Here is a 21,538-nt window from a genome sequence, read left to right on the forward strand (position 1 = left end):
AGACATTGCTTGATCTTTCAAACGTCATGCTATATTGGTCACTTGATGTAGTCAGATACATCCTACCACCGATTGTCAAAGCATATCGGTATTTGAAACAATTAAGCAACATCTATTCCTCCTTCCATATTAAACTATATTTGTTTTACTAATTTGTACTATTTTGATAGTTCATCAAGTGGTTTGTGGACATAACTCAAGGATAACCACCAATGAGTTGTTAGTTAATGGTGTAAAACCATCAATTGAATAATACATCAGATATTCCATGCTCTTTCACAGTCAGATGGCATACATGCAACAATGTAAGTTTTTCAACAAACAATCAGCATAGCCACTTTACCACCATACACATACAATACATGCGCATGCATATTCTTTATCTATATGATACTGTACAACTTAACCGTCGTGTATTATCCAAATTAAATTATTAACACCAAGAACAAAATGAACCTCTTATTTGTTTTGCCGTATACACAAAACAGCCACCAAATCAAAATCGCGTATTTCTTTTCCAGAAAGGTTGCGTCTTTTCGTTGAAGGGTTACATCATTTGGTTGAAAGGTTGCGTACTTTCACTCGCACCTTTTCGCTTCCTATAAATATAGGAATATGTTTTTGCTTTCATTTTTAACAAACAGAAAACACACACATATTCTCTAACAATTTGATCAGTGATTTCATTGCCAAAAACACTGATTGCGTTCTTGTCTTATCCCTGTAAAGATTTCGTGTAACCGAGGCAATCGTAGGGTCGAAATACTTTATAGAGAAAGTGAACACACGATTCAAGAACGAATCCGGCAGTCAATTCATACACAATTTCTAACACAAATCAGCACACAGCATGAAGTTAATGTTACTACTCCGTATTATTTATTTTGTTGATCAACCCAGTTATCCTATCAATCTGTCAAAACTATGTAAAAAAGTATCTTCTCTACCTTTTACAAAGCGTGAAGGTTAACGTTGACGTGTCACTTCTACAGTGTTTTCAGCCTTAATATCCACGTGTATTATGCTAATTAATCCATAAATTAGCCTTTAAAATCTGACAGCTAGACAAGTGTCCCAATTCTATTCGCCTACAAACCTAAATACAGCAAATTAATTAAACAGTCCATGTCTCTCTCTTCCATCTGAAACCGTCCCCTCTCTCTCTTCAAAATTGAAACCCCCAAATACTTTTCACCTTTAGTCATGCCTTCATGTCGCTGTATTAGCCGACGCCACTACCGCCAATGAATCCGTCACGTTTTCCTCCGCATAACCGTATAAATTTTATATATTAACGACGGTTTCTTCGAACTCGACGGAAAAATATCCGGTGACTGGAATACAACCTCACAAGAAGATGATGTCGTACATCAGTGTGGAGCACCAATTCGTTGTATCGGGCCTTCGAAACCGCTTCTCATATCGCTGTACATTATCTCACGGAATACACATAACGGTATCACTCTTATGTATAATATAGTCCGTTAATTTGATTTCTCCTACAGCGTCTCATCCATCTTAATTTTAGGGTTTCATCATCATCAGAAAATCATCGCATCAGTTTCATCTATCTATTTTATTCCAGGTATGATTGATTAAAGGGTTTACATTGACTGATTTTGAATCGGTTCAATTTTGTAATTTTGATAATGGCTGATTCTTGATCTTTTCAGATCTAAAATATCGAGTGAATGTTACCAAAAAGACCAAACGAGTGAATGTTAAGTCGAACAGTTTTAAAGTCCCGCATATATGTTGACAACGCCATGGATCTAAAACAACAACAGGTTAGCATGATATTTAGCAAGTTGGTGGTTGATGTTGCCACATGTAGCCATCATCCTTGAGAAGTAGTCAACTCTCAAAACTATAAATGGTAGTGTACATTGCATTTGATATAGTGGTTGATGTTGTCGTGTTTGCTTTTTTAAAATATAGAGGAGGTGTTTGTTGATTACTTTAGCTATCTTATTGTTATGTATAAGTTTTTTGATCATGATGTTGTTGATGTGTAGGTTTTACATGTTTAGTTTTTAAATGGTATAGATATTGAGCAAGAATGGTGCTATTGTAGCAAAGAAAATGCAAACACGCCCATGAATTTGATTCGTATTACAGTTCAGATGAGGTCAATCTGAATTTGGGTTATTTTTATTTTTACATGTTATAAAGTTGTGATATGTAGTTATTTATCATTCACTGATATAAAAGTGTATATAAGTGGGATGCAACAATGGATCTATAGCAAGAAAAAAGAGAGTTCCCCTCGAATTCAGTAGCTACAAAGAAAATGACTATCAACAGGTATGTTAAATTATCTTACCCATTTTTGCATTGTAAGTCCTTTAGTTTGCTTGATATGTATCAGTTTGGTCTTCGGATAATTGTCAGTTATACGAATTGATCATTTTATATTATCGTCACTGATTTATTTCGGTTTACACGCCATGTTTGGTTGCCTTAAAATTTGTGGGATTTGGTATTCACTGCAACCTCATGTAAGCGTCATTGTGACTTCTATATAAACGAATATTTGATGGAATCGTTCATACTTAGCTCTTAATGTTAAATGTTTTTTATGCAAATGAAATTGTTAAATTAGGATATGCACTGTTTCTTTTGAACTTCTATATATAACTATTTGACCGAACTTTATTCATCAACTTAATCTATTTAGTTTGTTGATTTACTAAAATTAATATGATGGTGGTTATGATTATGATTATTAATATGAGTTTGCTTTACGGTTATGATGTCCTTAGTATGGGTCATGATGCATTAAAAGCTTAATGAATTGAAAAAGAATCATATGGTAACTTTTTTATGTGTGCATTTTGCAGGTTGCAAAATTGACCCAATTTCTATTGAATATCATGGCGATGACATGGAATTGGGACATTAGCACCCGCACTAACCCCGACCACAAACAAATGATTTAACGGGTACCCATGTCAGTAATTTTTGTTCTTTTGTATCTTGAAATTGCATCCTTTACTTTGATAGTTTGTTGATTCCTTTTAGAACTATGATTCGGAACATAATTTTTGTAAGAACAATTGTTCCTTTAAAAGTGACAGTAACTATTAGTCGAAAAACGCAATTAGAAAATTTAGAATGACAAATCTATTATTGATGAGTTCCCATGTAATAATATAAATCGAACAGCCTTTTAGTCACTTGTGAGTTTTTCAACTGAAATTTTATAAAACTTATTTTACTTTTATAATTGACATTCAAATTTGAATCACTTTGTTTTTTATCTGCCGGAATTGTACCCGAGTTTCTTCTTTTCTTTGACTGTATTAAGGAAGAGATGGAGAAGCACTGCTTGAGCCGCAACCATGTTCAGTATGTGCATTATATTATTTCAGTTTTCTAGATAATTATCAAGAAGAAAAATGAAACGTCAGATGTATGCCAATTTGGCAAAAAAAATTGTATGTTGAACCATTTTGACAAACAAATTTATGCTAAAGATTAGGATAAATGATTGTTGGCAGCATTGTAAGGTGGAATAAGGTATAAGAAAGATGGTATCAAATATTTTGAAGAGGTAGAGGAGAATCAATGTATATCATTCCCGTCTTGAGACTTTAAAGATAAGTGCCACGTCCAACAACAACAATAGGTAATCTTCTATATGTTTATGGTTATTTTTATCTTACCCATTATGAATGTAATTAGCTTTCAACTCAAGATCCCAATTATGTGAAATATGAAGGATGTTTGTATATTTCATAAGTTATAAAACTATCTTGGGTATTTTTTTTTATAACTTTTTTGACCTTCTTGATATTGTAATTGTATTATACAGTTGATGAGTATCAATACTAACTTTATTGAAAACTACTTTATACAACTGTCGTGCGTTGAACGGGCTCATAAAGTCCTTCAGGTCAGTAGTATTTATGAAGTTCTATCAGTCCATGTTTACTAAATTTAAGATTGTTAGAGTTGATTAATAATCATTGATCTTTAGATTAGATAAAGGACTGATGAATGTGATTAGTTTACTAAATTTGTTAATATAGGACTTCATTTGTGAATAATGGTATGGTCGTGTGTTTTGTGTTTTGCTATCACTAATCTATGTTTTTTGTGTAAAGGGGAAAAAACTTAACCAAATTATATTTATTTCATCCACGATAATATATATGATACTCTCTTTATCATACCGTTAATTGATATAGCATAAACGTTTCCAGTTTATTTGATTAAGAGTCGCCGTGCAACGCACGGGCTCTTAAAGGCTAGTACTCAACAAAGTAAACAACTGTTTATTATAAGTAAATAAAATACATTACTCCACACAAAATTCAGAAGAAGGCATGAAGTCATTGTTACTAACAGTTTGAGCTGAGAACAAAAGTAATGATACATTGTGGTACAATATAAAACAAAAGGTAGAAGTGGCAATTCAGGGCCATTATATGAATGACTTGATTGAAATTAGAACTAAAACACAAATGGGTCGCATCGAATAAATTAGGTGAGAAAATAACACGACATGGTCGAACATGTTGACAGTTACCCCCAAATTGTCTTTGTAATCGTTAGTGGTATGGCTCTAATTATTTGTAAGATAGAAGAGTGTTAGTACTTTGACCCAGACTAGCACTACCCATTATCCAACCCGCCCATCTTGCCACCTGCAACACTTAGCAACCGCCCATCTTGCCACCTGCAACACTTAGCAACCGCCTATGTACAGTAATAATTACGTGCAATCTAATGTTGATGAATATAAGCAATTGAAAGAGGTTGGTTCATTATGTGAATCTCGCACACTATAACCTCCGAAATTGAGCCTCCCCTCATCGTGTTTTGCTTGGTGGTGTTAACCTTGTCAGCAACCAAATAAAGAAAGTAGAAACCAACACCAAGGTGTCCAGTCATGTTATCATCAACACTAAATAGCTTCCATGAACTCTTTATCTTAACAATTGTACCGAAGTTGTTCACCAATTCTGAAATAATACCAGAGATTAGAAAACAGTTATATATACAAACTAACAAATAATTATTGACATACAACATCATCCTAGTACATTTCTGAACATCAGCTATTCACAACACACATATTAACATATATTGTCAATTTGTCATTCACTTACCTGTTGCATACAAAGTAGTGCAGGACCTGATGGCTTAAATGAAAATAAGAAGAATGGTATGATGGCTTAAATGAAAATAAGAAGAATGGTATGAAACTCACTGCTTCTTTTATTAAACTGAATAAAAAAGTGGATACATCAAAAACTGAAAAAACAAAGAACCTTGGTATCCTTTTTATACTAGCTGGAAGGATCCTTATTAAATAAACACAACATAAATAAACTAGGACTCTAGCTCTTCCAGCTATGACTTTTTAGCTCCCTGTTTTTCCAATTAAACTGGATCACCAAACCCATTGAGCCCATGACCACCTTGCAGCCCATGAACAACTAACAACCCAGTCTGCAGCTGCTTATTCCTTCTCCTGTAAACCTGACCATAGTGGCGATCAGCTGCACCTGCATCATCCTCCCCCCTTCGGAAGGACTCGACCTCGAGTCAAATTCGTCCCCTTCGTAAGGCGATAAATCAGCGACATTAAAGGTACCAGAAACATTATAATGACCTGGAAGCTCGATTTTATATGCGTTGTCGTTAATCTTTTGAAGAACTCGAAAAGGCCCATCTGCCCGCGGTTGTAACTTGCCAAAACGACCCCTGGGAAACCTTTCTTTTCGTAAATGAATCCAAACGAGATCTCCTTCTTTAAAAACCACCTTCTTACGTTTTCCATCTGCTCTCGTTTTATACACTGTATTTTGTCGAATAATATTATCACGTATTTGCTGATGCAACTCCTTGATGTGATCAGCTTGTTCAATCTCTTCGGCAGAAGCATCAGGCAGATCAGGCCTGGGAATGAGATCAAGTGGTGTAAGGAGATTGCGACCATGTACCACTTCAAAGGGACTTTTCCCTGTTGTACAATTAATCGAGCGATTAAACGCAAATTCGGCTTGTGGCAACACGAGATCCCATTGTCTTGGATGATCACCAACCAAACTACGAAGTAAATTACCAAGACTTCGATTGACTACTTCCGTTTGCCCATCGGTTTGTGAATGATGCGAACTACTAAATTGCAATTTCGAACCGACCTTTGCCCACAATGTTCGCCAAAAATGACTCACAAATTTAACATCTCGATCCGAAGTAATAGTTTTTGGGATACCATGTAGTTTAACCACTTCCGCAAAATAAAGACGCGCCACTTGACTTGCATCATACGTCTTCGCACATGGAATAAAGTGAGCCATTTTTGAAAACCGATCAACAACCACCATTACCGAATCCTTTTGGCGTTGCGTACGAGGTAGACCAAGGACAAAATCGAGACTTACATCTTCCCATGGAGCATTTGGTACTGGTAACGGAGAATATAAGCCTGCGTTTGAACCATGGGTCTTGGAAATATGACATATTCTACACCGTGCAACTATTCGGTGTACATCCTTTTCCATCCGAGGCCAATAAAAAGTATCCTTTAAAAGACCGAGCGTTTTGTTCATCCCAAAATGCCCAGCGAGACCACCCGCATGACTTTCAACAATAATAGCATCGCGTAAAGAACCCGTGGGAATACATAGCCGTTTACCTTTGAATAAGTAGCCATCGTGCAAGAAGAAAGAACCATACGGTCCCTGTTTGCATTGTGACCAAATACTACTGAAATCAGGATCAGTAGGTAACAGCTCTTTCCATGAATCAAACCCCTGGACACGAGTTTGCATAACTGAAACTAACGAATGTCGACGGCTCAATGCATCAGCTACTTGATTAAGTGAACCCGCTTTATGTCTAATAACGAAAGAATAAGCTTGCAACTTCTCAACCCATTTGGCATGGCGAGGATTCAACTTGTGTTGACCATGAATATATTTTAACGATTCATGGTCCGAGTAAAGGACAAACTCATTAGGCAGTAAATAATGTCGCCATGTCTCGAGGGTACGGACTATAGCATAGAATTCACGATCGTAAGTTGAGTACTTCCGGCGGGTTTCATTCAACTTTTCACTAAAGTATGCAACGGGTCGTTGATTTTGGCTCAAAACGCCTCCAATACCCACCCCGAACGCATCACATTCAACTTGAAAAACATCATTAAAATTAGGTAAAGCGAGTATAGGCGCACGAGTTACCAATTGTTTCAGATCGTTGAAGGCTTTGGTGGCTTCCTCCGTCCACGAAAAGCGATCGCCTTTCATGCATTCCGTTACGGGCGCAATAACCGTACTAAAGTTTTTAATAAACCGCCGGTAAAAAGATGCTAAACCATGAAAACTTCGAATGTCATGAATAGTCGATGGGAGAGGCCAACTCGTTATTGCTTCGATCTTGTTCTCATCCATCCTGATCCCCTCTCCTGAAACAATGTATCCCAAGAATCTGACTTCCTTGGATAGAAAGTGACACTTCTTTCCATTAGCATATAACTTCTGAGTGCGTAACACATTAAAAACCTCTCGCAAATGCTCCAAGTGTTGTGTGGTGGTGAGACTATAAACAAGTATATCGTCGAAATAAACTACCACAAAACGGCCAATAAACGGTTTAAAGACTTGATTCATTAACCTCATAAACGTGCTTGGCGCATTAGATAACCCAAAAGGCATGACCATCCATTCGTACAACCCATCACGTGTTTTAAACGCGGTTTTCCACTCATCACCCGGGCGCATTCGAATTTGGTGATAACCGCTCCTTAAATCTATCTTCGAAAAAATCGTGGCACCATGCAACTGATCGAGAAGATCATCAAACCGGGGAATGGGAAAACGATACTTAATCGTGATTTTGTTGACGGCTCGACTATCGATGCACATACGAAATGTTCCTCCCTGTTTTGGTACTAGTAACGCGGGTACCGCACAAGGACTCATACTCTCACGAATTAAACCCTTCTCCAACAACTCCGACACTTGTCTTTGTAGCTCTTCAAATTCTTTCGGGTTCAATCGGTATGCGGGCTTATTCGGAATAGTTGAACCAGGCATGAAGTCGATACAATGTTGGATATCACGCATCAGTGGCAATCCTGGGGGAATTTCGTTGGGCAATATGTCACTAAACTCGGTGAGTAAAGGCTGAACCTCCTTTGGAAAATTATTGGTTTCACCATTGCCTTCTGTAACTACCAATGCATACAACAGATCAGTTTTACGTGCTTCCTGTTCGAAGTCAGTGCGACTAAGGAATAGGTTAGGATCAACGGCGGCCTTCTTACGTGTGTCCAGAGGTGCTAATACAATATTGACACCATCTTTAGAAAAGCTATAAGTATTACAGAAACCATCGTGACGTGTTTTTCTATCGTATTGCCAGGGTCGTCCCAATAGTAGGTGACACGCATCCATGGGTATGACCTCGCACCAAACTTCATCGCTATATTTTTCCCCAATTGAAAAACTAACCAAACAACGTTTATTGACTTTGACATGATTACCTCGTTTAAGCCACGTCAACTTGTAAGGTTCTGGGTGATCTTTGGTTTTGAGGCCAAGTTTCTCCACCATCTCGATAGACACGACATTCACGCAACTTCCACCATCTATTATCATCGAACAAACTTTACCTTTAGACGTTACCTTGGTGCGAAAAATGTTATTACGAAGCCACGTGTTATCATCAACGATGCTTACAGTAGCATTCAGTACCCGAGTGATGACTAAAGCCTCGCCCTGATCGGCATAGAGGATGATGTCACCATCATTATTGAACTGCTCTTAGTCAGCGCCATTATCGCTGTCATAAACGGGTTCATTGTCTTCCTCCTGTATGGTAACAGCCCTATGATTAGGACATTCACGAAAGTAGTGCCCCGTTCCGCCACATTTATAACACTTAGGTGTTCGATTACTACTTCCTGGAGCTGTTGAGAAACGTGCTTCACCCTTGCCTTTATCAACCTACTGTGCAGTTTTGGTGGGGGTAACACTCGGATTGCGAACAAAAGGAATTTTATTTTTTCCTTTCATTTGTTGCTTCTCTACTTGTAACGCAAGGCGACACACCTCCGAAAACGAATTATACTGTTGTAGACTAACAACATCAGAAACTTCCGGTTTAATAATGTTCAAGAATCGAGCGATGACCTGCTCCTCTTCCTCTTTTGCACCGCATCTCATACGCAATTTCTCAAATTCTTGAATAGTTTCCTCCATACTTAGTGAACGTTGTTGAAAATTTTGATAGTCAACGAACGACTCCTGCCGAAAATTTGCAGGCAAGAATTTTCGTTGTAATAAATTTTTCATCTTTTCCCACGTGTGTACTTTAGATTTTCGGGCAGCAGCCCTATCTTTCTTCACGTGTTCCCACCACAAAGATGCGTGCTTGCGCAACTTTATGGCGACTAATTTCACTTTGAGGTTGTCGGGGATGTCTTTGAGATCAAAAATACGCTCCACCGTGCTAATCCAATCTAGGAAATCATCCGGATGCATAGATCCGGTAAACTCAGGAATCTCCAATTTCATCCCTAGACCACGCAACGGATCTTCTCTGTGTTCCCAACGATGACCTCTTGGCGCGAAAGGATTCATATCAGTCGTATCACTGGCCTGATCCGAATCACTTTCTTCAAAATCATGGTCACGGTTGAATTCCAATTCAGCAATTCTTCTCTGTAAGCGTTCAATTTCGGCATAAGGATCGATGTCACCACCTCGTCCAGCGAATCTGCGGTTACCTCCTCTACCGAAACCACCACGAAAATTATGTTCTGCCATCCCTGAATCTGATACCAAATAGTGCAGGACCTGATGGCTTAAATGAAAATAAGAAGAATGGTATGAAACTCACTGCTTCTTTTATTAAACTGAATAAAAAAGTGGATACATCAAAAACTGAAAAAACAAAGAACCTTGGTATCCTTTTTATACTAGCTGGAAGGATCCTTGTTAAATAAACACAACATAAATAAACTAGGACTCTAACTCTTCCAGCTATGACTTTTTAGCTCCCTGTTTTTCCAATTAAACTGGATCACCAAACCCATTGAGCCCATGACCACCTTGCAGCCCATGAACAACTAACAACCCAGTCTGCAGCTGCTTATTCCTTCTCCTGTAAACCTGACCATAGTGGCGATCAGCTGCACCTGCATCACAAAGGCTTTGTCGCGAGTGACAGAAGAATGACTAAAGCACCAAGTGACCCTAACTTGAGTAAGTACTGGACAATGGAGATTCATCATATTCACCAAAAAATGCTTGAAAAGATGGTACTTTTTTAGTCAATGAGCGTAACGTGTCTGCAACTTCTTTCTGTTTAAGTAACACTAAGAAAAGATTATGATTCGCTTCTGTCAACGTCCTCATCCGAATACTGAAAAGAACTCAGTAACCGAACGCCACGATTATTGCACCATTGTGTGATCATATCTCGAACCCAATGGTTAGAAGTTAAATTAGTGTGTGAAAGAACTTGTTGCGTATTTGGGCATGTTTATTCCCTGCTTTGAACCATTTTTTGGTTGAACATCTATCATATGTCTATCGATAGTACTAATCATCATTATGAAACCTAATATACCAAAATCCCAAAATTTTGATTACTTGATCATCATATACCAAACTCAAATCTATTAAACTATTCATACAAAAATCAAATTCATCAAGCCATCAATAAAAATTGGAACTTTATGCCATGGAGTTGATCAAAACTCTCCCCTGAATCGACCGCAACAATAAAGTTCCATTTTTTCACAATCAACTTAAAGCACACACTTGATCAAGATTCAAGAACAACATATCTCGGATATCAAAAAATTTGAAAGAGCATATATAAAAATCAGTAATTTGACCTCTAGTTTTGTTGTTATCCATTATTCTTCATTTGTGGTCCTGACACAGGTAAGTTATTTTTTTATTTTATTTTTTTATTTTTGTTCCAAAACCTCGTTTTGGTCGCCTTCTTTGTTCTTTTTACTGATAGATTCCTTCATCACCGCCGGTTGGCCTTTTTTCTTCATATGTGTGGTTTCTTCGTCTCAGGCCTCCGGTTGGCCTCTTTTCGTAGATGCATACGTCAATGATTGGGAAGAAGGTGCGACTGGTGGTGATGGTGGTGGAAGCGGTCGTGATGACAAAGTTTATCAATTTATACTGTGAAATCTTTGTTGGGATTAGTTAAAAAAATCTGTAATTCAGATCAAAATTATGTTATTGCAAAACAATATGTCAACCAACTTCTCTAAAACTGAGTCAAAAGACAATTTATATAGGGAATATGATTTCATTTTACACTTTGTATTAGACATATTCGAATTTTTGGCAACAGAACAGAAGTATATACGGATAATAATTGAAGAACACAACAGTTGTTAAGTAAATCAATCAATCATAGATATCAAAGAAGAATATATATGTTAATACAGCCAATACAAAGATAGAGAAGAATCTACCTAATCATATATATCTTACATCTAAAAAATCAAGGATACAGTAATCGAAAAATAAATCAATCAATTAGAGACATAGAGTAATCGGAACGAAGAATATATTTGTTGATACATCAAAGAAAAAGATAGAGAAAGGAAGTTGTTTACCGGTGCCGGATACGGTGTTTTCTGATTTGTGTCGGATGCTAAGTAGATCGGATGGATGGTAAGTAGATCGGATAATAGGCGAAGATGTTGTTAGTGTACGGGTGTCTTCCATTGGTTAACTAAACGTATACAAATAAGAAAGAAAAATAAACGAAGCAAAAAGAGTCGTTAAAAAAAGGAAACGAAATAAAAATAAAGGAAAAATAGTCGTTTAAAAAGTAATTAATCAAAAAATAGGTTTACAAAAATACCCCAATGTTAGAGGTATTTACCATAGTACCACTATGGTATTTACCATAATGCCACTATGAACAGTAAATATAACAAAAATTACAGTTATATACATTACGTCTGTTACAAAGTGTGCAGAAAAAATTCCATATATGTTACGTACTAGACGGAATCGTTATTTGACATGTTATCAATTAGTTGTTGCACTACTATATTTCGTTTTACCTAAAATCATTGGAAATAATATATAAATTATATTTAGGTAATAGTTCAAGGTGTCTGAATTTATGTTCTGAAATCTTTGTTAGGATTAGTTAAGAAACAATGTGTCAACCAACTTAAATCAGAGGCTTATATAATCAGTGATAAGTCTGATTTTATTTGTTAGCTTAACTCTCTAAATATGTTTTCCTTTTACACTTTGTATTAGACGTATTCAGTTAGCAATTGAAGACAACAACAGTTGGTAAGTAAATCAATCAATCAAAGATATCAAAGGAGAAAATATATGCTAATACATCAAAGACAAAGATAGAGAACCGGTGCAACGTTCAGATTTCCTAACTTGTTATGAACTAACATGAAATCCCCTTAGTTTAACCCCATAAAATTTTGAGATCATCCCACATGATGTAATTATGTTATGGCATGAACACAATTAAAATCATATACTACTCAATATATTAAGAGCGTGTATACAATTATGACTTATATAATCTTATTAAATACTACACGTATCTATGTTGCCTCGCTAGATATACCAATCAAACATAATACAGTAACAAAAATCGCATATCCGTTGATAAATCAAAGAAAAAGATAGAGAAGGGAATTGTTTACCGATGAATACAGTATATTCCGATTCGTATCAGATTAGGTCAGATAATAAGCGAAGTTGGGGATGGTATACGGTAGGTTCTGGAAGAGGTAATATGTGTGATAATGTTTGAGGAAGATAGATAGGTATGAAGTACAGAATATTAAGGGTAGGTGGAATAGTATAACAGTGGAATTAAGATGTTTTAGCCAATGAGAGTAAAGGAAAATTACGTGATGTAGTATATTGTATATAGTATAAAATAATAATAAAATAATAATAATAATGGTCATTTCAAGAAAGTAGTTTTGACATGGAATTGGGCCTACTTCACAAATTGATCACAAGGCAAGTGGGCTTTACATATGACACTGAGTCTTTTAATTGCAAATTTTTAGGGTCAATCACCAAAATACCCATTTTTTTATCTTTTCTGAGCTGGTACTCAAAAAAAAAAAACCTTGACAAAATGCCCGCGCAAGGCGCAAGAGACCTTGCGACCTTGCGACTTGCGTCCTTGCGCCTTGCGTCCTTGTGTTAAAAAATTAGGTCAAATATAGAAATCAGACACCACATACACACACACACCCCGACACTCAGCTCTTGCGACCACTTTGCGACCGACGGCGATTACAAAGAACCTTGCACTTGCGACCCCCTTGCGACCCGTCTACCCTTGCGACCTTTCTTCTGAGACTCACCACATCACCACCACCACCACCACCATCGCCAGCACCACCGCCATCAGTACATCTCACCACCATTACCATCACCGCCTCCATTAGCATCACCATCACCACCACGATTGAGAAAAAGGAAGAGAAAAAAAACCGACAAAAAACGTGATCAATATGTCACAAGAACAGGTAAGTGTTTCCTTTCAACTATCTCCGTTCGATTACTCCATTTCTATGTCGAAAATGATATATAATTTTTGTTGCACACCAAGTGTTCGATGAAATGCTTCAACGAGCTTGGTGATGCAAAACTCACTTATAGTGTTGCTAGATTTGTTAAAGTTACAGTATTTGGAAGCTAACATTTTATAAAAACTGGAACACGATTGTTTTAGGGCTTAAAACTAGAATCTGGTATAGGCGCAAGGAAAGTCTTGCGTCCTTGCGTTTTGTCCCTAGTAGCTGGCGCAAGGCACGTCTTGCGTCCTTGCGCCTGTGTGATACACGAGACGCAAGGTGCGACTTGCGTCCTTGCGCCTGTATTTTTCTTCTGAAAAACTGTCTGTTTCAGGGATATGTTGAGGCGAAGTTGACGATGAAGAATATGCTTAATGTTATACCTCAACTAAAGGCATCAATGACTGAGAATCAACAAAAAAATTTTAGGGGAACTTGTTTTGGTCCTTGGCTAGATCTTTCTTACACCGGCAATGATCCGGGCCTTGTACATGCAATGCTCCAAAGAAAGAGTGAGCGACCGATAGGAATAGATGAAAAGTACCCTGCTGATGATGAGGAAATATGGTTTAGTTTCCGTCCGAATTTCAAAATTAGATTTAGTAGGCGGGAATTTTGTCTCATCACGGGGTTTAAGTTTAGTCGTCGCACGGACATGGCACATTACATTCCCAGAAGTTATGATGTAGAAACACCACCGATTAGACGGCGTTGTTTCCCAAATCGTAAAGTTAATTCAAACATTACAATTACCGATATCCAAAAGCTTTTATATGATGGTGCTGATTTTGTGGTTAGTGATGATGATGTCGTGCGACTAGCCATTATTTTGATTGTGGAGAGAGCGTTTATGGGTAAGCAAGGGATTCATGTGGTGAGCAAAAAATACCTATGGCTAGTCGAAGACTTTGCTAAATTGAATGACTACCCGTGGGGTAATCGTATTTGGGATGCCACTTACCCCGTAGTTAAAGATGGATTTCAAGCTCGGGAAAGTCAGTTAGAGGTGGGAAAGGGTTATACTTTGGTCGGTTTTATGTGGTCATTTAAGGTAAAAATAAACAAGTTTGGTAGATTTGGTTAATACCTCTACATTTGAATCGTATATTATTTTTTATGCGTCCTTATTTATTTAACTAATTTTGTAGATTTGGATTCTCGAGACATATCGACGAACAATTAAAAGTTTTGCCCATAAGACAGACAAAAATGGAGTACCGAGGGCCTTATTTTGGAAACGTTCATCGGCTGAGACTTTTTCAGTCACTGATTACCTGCATCTACTAAACGTTATGGTAAGTGTTGTTTTTAACATAAAAGTTTTGTTGGTGCTGGAAGAATACAGATTAAGGATTTAGGATAAAATGGGTTCTGTGATGGGCGCAAGATATATCTTGCGTCCTTGCGTGACCAAGGCGCAAGGTTCGTTCTTGCGACCTTGCGCCTGCACCTTACGTCATATCGCCAACGCAAGAGTAGTCTTGCGTCATCAGTAATTAGGCGCAAGGACGCAAGACCAACCTTGCGCTTGGTTACTGATGACGTAACACGCAAGGTTCACGGCTTGCGTGTTTGTTTCCGGGACGCAAGGTTTGTCCTTGGGTCCTTGCGCCTTCAGCTAACGTCTTATGGTCAACGCAAGAGTAGTCTTGCGTCATCATTTACGAGGCGCAAGGTTGGTCTTGCGTCCTTGCGCCTTTGGATTTAACTTTTGCTGCTGTTGTACAGGATGATTGTCCGAAGAATAAACGACCTTTTCGTACTCTGCATCCCACTGATGTTGAGAGTGGATGTCAATGGTGGTTAAAAAGTTGCCAATACTTTGATGGGACGGAAGTGGATGAGGAAGTTGAAGAACCTGTTGAAGATGAACCTGTCAATGAGGAACATGGTGGTGGAGAACAGTCTCAATCTCAATCTCAATCTCAGTCTCAATCTCAGACTCAATCAAACTTATCTACTGATGCAAAGGAATTATACATGTCTTTGGTGAAACGGATGGATAGGCAAGAGAAGGAGCTGCAAGAGTGTAGAACGCAAATAAATGATCACGAGAGACGTATATCTGAACAAGAGAAACGAATATCAGAACAAGAGCAAAATCAAGATGAGGAGTTACTTGGTCGATCCTTCTCAGACAATGAAAACGACAAATCAGCTCAACGGATTAGACGTGGAATGAGAGATCGACGACCAACGCGTGTACTAAGCTCCCCTTTCACAACACCGGGATACAGAAAACCAATCGAGAAGGTATATCTTTAATTACATTTTTTTTACCTTAAACTTGCAGTTTTGTCATTAATTATCGAGAATAAACAGGCTGTGTTTGTTAAAAGTAGGCGCAAGGTCATGTCTTGCGTCCTTGCGCTTGTTTTGACAAACAGGCACAAGGTATGGTCTTGCGACCTTGCGCCTATGTTACATAAATGGCGCAAGGTCATACCTTGCGTCCTTGCGTGTGTCGCAAGGGTTATCTTGCGCCCTTGCGCCTTTTTCCCGACTTTCTATAATTCACAGCTGTCAGATGATGTTGCTCGCAAAGTGAAAAGGCTGAGGGTGTCTGAGGCTGAGGAGGTTGTTAATCTCGATACTGAAGAACAGGGTGTTGTTGAAGAAGAACCCCACCCTATTGTTGAAGAAGATGTTGTTGCTCCGATTGTGAAAAAGCGTAAACGGTCGCAAAAGGATTGGGTTAATGACGAGGAAATTTGGTCGATGGTAGACAGGCTAGTGAATGATCAAGGAACTCTACTACCACCACCACCCAATGCTTGAAGAGATGGTAGAAAGCACGTTGGGCCTGCAAAAGATCCGAAGAGTATGGTGGATAGTAAGCAAGAAACGCGGTGCATGTTCATTTTTCAGAACGAAAATTTTATATACCTCACACCTGAGTTTTGGATCAGGTTACTTGGTCTTGGATATTCCGGATACTTGAAAAACTTAGTAAGTTGCTCGCTTATTTGTTTCCATTCTTGGAAAACTAAGTAAGTTTCATGCTTATTTGTTTTATCACAATTGTAGCATATTGATGGATGGGCTACACTTATGTTGAGATATCGTCAGAGGGTTCTCCCCCGAGCAAGCCAGTATTCCACTCCTATTATCCCGACCGACTCGTTTGCGTGTAGTTCTCGATGAACTGTCATGCCATTGGGTTTCCTTTCTAGCCTTGCAGCGTTTCAGTCCTATTATGATGATACACAAAGGGAGGAAGAGAAACGGAAAGAAGCGGAGAAAAGAGGAGAAGTAGCAATCACAGGGGAGAATCCACCTGATTATATGTATTTGATTGGATTAGGGGATGGTAGTGATGAGCTATATCCATCCTGGGCCTATTGTGATAAGGTATGTTTTAATTCCCAATACAAATTTTAGGTTTTGAAGTGTTCTGGAACAGGCGCAAGGTTAAGTCTTGCGTTCTTGCGCCTGGTGTTTTAGGTTGGACGCAAGGTTGTCCTTGCGTCTTTGCGTCTGGTGTTTTGAGGTGTTCTGGCACAGGCGCAAGGTTCAGTCTTGCGTCTTTGCGCCTGGTCTTTTTAGGTGTTCTGGCACAGGCGCAAGGTGTGACTTGCGTCTTTGCGCCTGGTGTTTTAGGTTTGACGCAAGGTTGTCCCTGCGTCCTTGCGCCTGTTGTTTCTGGTTGACGCAAGGTTGTCCTTGCGTCCTTGCGCCCTTTAGTCTTGCGTCCTTGCTTCCATTCTGCAGGCGCAAGGTATGGTCTTGCGTCCTTGCGCCTATTACAGTTTAGCTAATATTGTGTATGTTTTTTGCAGATTTTGATCCCCGTTCACTTTTACGATGCTCAACACTTTATTCTGATTGTGTTGAACTTGGAGGAACAGAAGATATTGGTGTACGATAGTTTGCCCGGTCATGTTGATCAAGAAATTGTCAAGCTCACCAAAGATCTGGGAGATCAATTGCCTGTATACTTAAGAGCAATTGATTACTTTAACCAAAAGCAAGACTCCCAGATTGTTGACTACTTGGAAAACAAGGAGAGCATCGAGTTCATGACCGAGGCAGCACCAGTCGTGCCGGTGCAAGGTGGAAGTAATGGGGACTGTGGTGTTTGGGTCTGCATCCATATGGAGAGGGTGATCTTTGGGTGGGATGAAATCCCAAACATTGGAGATCCTAAAAAGGCCGCAGAAGACTACAGAGTGAGAATGGCCAAGACCTTCTTTCATGCACGCTTTGATACCCAGGAACCCCCACCAAAAGAGAAAGCAAAAGTTGGTAACTGAGGTTTTATTTTGAAAACTGTAGTTAATTATGTAATTTGTGTATAAAACTGTAAATGTTGTAAACTGTGAACAGGTCCGTAACTGTATTTTTGAAGGCGCAAAGGTGTGTAATCAGACCTTGCGACCTTGCGTCCCGTAATAGCCGTAGACGCAAGGTCCTTCTTGTAGTGACCCGAACTTTTCCATGTTTATATATATTAATTGAGATTGATATTTACATGATTAAATGTTTCCAACATGTTAAGCAATCAAACTTGTTAAGACTTGATTAATTGAAATATGTTTCATATAGACAATTGACCACCCAAGTTGATCGGTGATTCACGAACGTTAAAACTTGTAAAAACTATATGATGACATATATATGGATATATATATATATAGTTAACATGATACTATGATAAGAAAACATATCATAAAGTATATTAACAATGAACTACGTATGTAAAAACAAGACTACTAACTTAATGATTTTTAAACGAGACATATATGTAACGATTATCGTTGTAAAGACATTTAATGTATATATATCATATTAAGAGATATTCATACATGATAATATCATGATAATATAATAATTTAAAATCTCATTTGATATTATAAACATTGAGTTAACAACATTTAACAAGATCGTTAACCTAAAGGTTTCAAAACAACACTTACATGTAACGACTAACGATGACTTAACGACTCAGTTAAAATGTATATACATGTAGTGTTTTAATATGTATTTATACACTTTTGAAAGACTTCAATACACTTATCAAAATACTTCTACTTAACAAAAATGCTTACAATTACATCCTCGTTCAGTTTCATCAACAATTCTACTCGTATGCACCCGTATTCGTACTCGTACAATACACAGCTTTTAGATGTATGTACTATTGGTATATACACTCCAATGATCAGCTCTTAGCAGCCCATGTGAGTCACCTAACACATGTGGGAACCATCATTTGGCAACTAGCATGAAATATCTCATAAAATTACAAAAATATGAGTAATCATTCATGACTTATTTACATGAAAACAAAATTACATATCCTTTATATCTAATCCATACACCAACGACCAAAAACACCTACAAACACTTTCATTCTTCAATTTTCTTCATCTAATTGATCTCTCTCAAGTTCTATCTTCAAGTTCTAAGTGTTCTTCATAAATTCCAAAAGTTCTAGTTTCATAAAATCAAGAATACTTTCAAGTTTGCTAGCTCACTTCCAATCTTGTAAGGTGATCATCCAACCTCAAGAAATCTTTGTTTCTTACAGTAGGTTATCATTCTAATACAAGGTAATAATCATATTCAAACTTTGGTTCAATTTCTATAACTATAACAATCTTATTTCAAGTGATGATCTTACTTGAACTTGTTTTCGTGTCATGATTCTGCTTCAAGAACTTCGAGCCATCCAAGGATCCATTGAAGCTAGATCCATTTTTCTCTTTTCCAGTAGGTTTATCCAAGGAAATTAAGGTAGTAATGATGTTCATAACATCATTCGATTCATACATATAAAGCTATCTTATTCGAAGGTTTAAACTTGTAATCACTAGAACATAGTTTAGTTAATTCTAAACTTGTTCGCAAACAAAAGTTAATCCTTCTAACTTGACTTTTAAAATCAACTAAACACATTTTCTATATCTATATGATATGCTAACTTAATGATTTAAAACCTGGAAACACGAAAAACACCGTAAAACCGGATTTACGCCGTCGTAGTAACACCGCGGGCTGTTTTGGGTTAGTTAATTAAAAACTATGATAAACTTTGATTTAAAAGTTGTTATTCTGAGAAAATGATTTTTATTATGAACATGAAACTATATCCAAAAATTATGGTTAAACTCAAAGTGGAAGTATGTTTTCTAAAATGGTCATCTAGACGTCGTTCTTTCGACTGAAATGACTACCTTTACAAAAATGACTTGTAACTTATTTTTCCGACTATAAACCTATACTTTTTCTGTTTAGATTCATAAAATAGAGTTCAATATGAAATCATAGCAATTTGATTCACTCAAAACGGATTTAAAATGAAGAAGTTATGGGTAAAACAAGATTGGATAATTTTTCTCATTTTAGCTACGTGAAAATTGGTAACAAATCTATTCCAACCATAACTTAATCAACTTGTATTGTATATTATGTAATCTTGAGATACCATAGACACGTATACAATGTTTCGACCTATCATGTCGACACATCTATATATATTTCGGAACAACCATAGACACTCTATATGTGAATGTTGGAGTTAGCTATACAGGGTTGAGGTTGATTCCAAAATATATATAGTTTGAGTTGTGATCAATACTGAGATACGTATACACTGGGTCGTGGATTGATTCAAGATAATATTTATCGATTTATTTCTGTACATCTAACTGTGGACAACTAGTTATAGGTTACTAACGAGGACAGCTGACTTAATAAACTTAAAACATCAAAATATATTAAAAGTGTTGTAAATATATTTTGAACATACTTTAATATATATGTATATATTGTTATAGGTTCGTGAATCAACAGTGGCCAAGTCTTACTTCCCGACGAAGTAAAAATCTGTGAAAGTGAGTTATAGTCCCACTTTTAAAATCTAATATTTTTGGGATGAGAATACATGCAGGTTTTATAAATGATTTACAAAATAGACACAAGTACGTGAAATTACATTCTATGGTTGAATTATCAAAATCGAATATGCCCCTTTTTATTAAGTCTGGTAATCTAAGAATTAGGGAACAGACACCCTAATTGACGCGAATCCTAAAGATAGATCTATTGGGCCTAACAAACCCCATCCAAAGTACCGGATGCTTTAGTACTTCGAAATTTATATCATATCCGAAGGGTGTCCCGGAATGATGGGGATATTCTTATATATGCATCTTGTTATTGTCGGTTACCAGGTGTTCACCATATGAATGATTTTTATCTCTATGTATGGGATGTGTATTGAAATATGAAATCTTGTGGTCTATTGTTACGATTTGATATATATAGGTTAAACCTATAACTCACCAACATTTTTGTTGACGTTTAAAGCATGTTTATTCTCAGGTGAACATTAAGAGCTTCCGCTGTTGCATACTAAAATAAGGACAAGATTTGGAGTCCATGTTTGTATGATATTGTGTAAAAACTGCATTCAAGAAACTGCTAATATGCCAAAGTTATAACAAAAACGTATATGCCAAAGTTATTCTCAGGTACATTTACTGCTAATATGGTGGAACATAAAAGGTTCCCCAGTAACAAAAACGTATATGCCAAAGTTATAAGTTTGAAAGGTCGTCGTTGACTAGTTGAATGGGTGATAATACTGGATACTTTTAAAAAGGAATTGCAAGGTTACTTTCAGTAATAATAATGCCGAAGGATTTATCACAGATACGTGTTAAAGTTTTACTTAGGTTTCGAGAGCTTTCCAGATATATGATTATAAGTACAAATCTTTCTTCTCGTAGATATCGTGTAGTTGGTTTGTCTTCTCGTTTGTTCATTAGTTGAAGTGTTTCCAAGAATTTCGATGGGTTTGAATGCAAAATATAATCATATGATGTTCTAGTACTGTTCTGAATTCAAAGCATGGGTTTCGAAGCATGGTTTTGAAAGATGTAGGAATCTAAGAGTGATGTTTTTCGTTTAATCTTGACTTGGATTCTGATCTATCGAAATCAGAATATGAAATTGAATGAAAATGGT

The 21,538-nt window shown here is 37.1% G+C and overlaps 2 protein-coding genes and 1 long non-coding RNA gene across 5 annotated transcripts; all 3 read left to right on the plus strand.

Moving 5' to 3' along the window:
• Window positions 1-1,147: 1,147 nt before the first annotated feature.
• Window positions 1,148-3,660, plus strand: LOC139858526 (uncharacterized). 3 transcript variants are annotated; one of them, XR_011762987.1, is made up of 5 exons: window positions 1,148-1,456; window positions 1,529-1,585; window positions 1,674-1,876; window positions 2,016-2,304; window positions 2,841-3,660. It is a non-coding gene; the product is annotated as an uncharacterized lncRNA (long non-coding RNA). The 3 variants fall into 3 exon arrangements; XR_011762988.1 differs by having other exon boundaries at window positions 1,674-1,787; XR_011762986.1 differs by having other exon boundaries at window positions 1,674-2,304.
• Window positions 3,661-13,200: 9,540 nt separating this feature from the next.
• On the plus strand, window positions 13,201-16,345 carry LOC139857915 (uncharacterized). The gene is made up of 5 exons (XM_071846764.1): window positions 13,201-13,519; window positions 13,902-14,618; window positions 14,716-14,862; window positions 15,296-15,820; window positions 16,088-16,345. Exons 1-5 carry the CDS (start codon window positions 13,505-13,507, stop codon window positions 16,343-16,345), a joined length of 1,662 nt encoding a protein of 553 aa, XP_071702865.1. The 5' UTR covers window positions 13,201-13,504.
• A 372-nt stretch (window positions 16,346-16,717) lies between these two features.
• LOC139857916 (uncharacterized) lies at window positions 16,718-17,820 on the plus strand. The gene is made up of 2 exons (XM_071846765.1): window positions 16,718-16,918; window positions 17,347-17,820. The coding sequence occupies exons 1-2, from the start codon at window positions 16,718-16,720 to the stop codon at window positions 17,818-17,820; spliced, it is 675 nt and encodes a 224-aa protein (XP_071702866.1).
• The last annotated feature ends 3,718 nt before the right edge of the window (window positions 17,821-21,538 follow it).

The sequence above is a fragment of the Rutidosis leptorrhynchoides genome, chromosome 7, assembly GCF_046630445.1.
Source record: "Rutidosis leptorrhynchoides isolate AG116_Rl617_1_P2 chromosome 7, CSIRO_AGI_Rlap_v1, whole genome shotgun sequence".
Classification (NCBI taxonomy): domain Eukaryota; kingdom Viridiplantae; phylum Streptophyta; class Magnoliopsida; order Asterales; family Asteraceae; genus Rutidosis; species Rutidosis leptorrhynchoides.

Coding starts and splice junctions, on each gene's coding strand:
- LOC139857915 (XM_071846764.1), top strand. Junction 14,863..15,295: donor TGCATCTACTAAACGTTATG/GTAAGTGTTGTT, acceptor GCTGTTGTACAG/GATGATTGTCCGAAGAATAA. Junction 15,821..16,087: donor ACAGAAAACCAATCGAGAAG/GTATATCTTTAA, acceptor TATAATTCACAG/CTGTCAGATGATGTTGCTCG.
- LOC139857916 (XM_071846765.1), top strand. CDS start 16,718: ATGCCATTGGGTTTCCTTTCTAGCCTTGCAGCGTTTCAGTCCTATTAT. Junction 16,919..17,346: donor CCTGGGCCTATTGTGATAAG/GTATGTTTTAAT, acceptor TGTTTTTTGCAG/ATTTTGATCCCCGTTCACTT.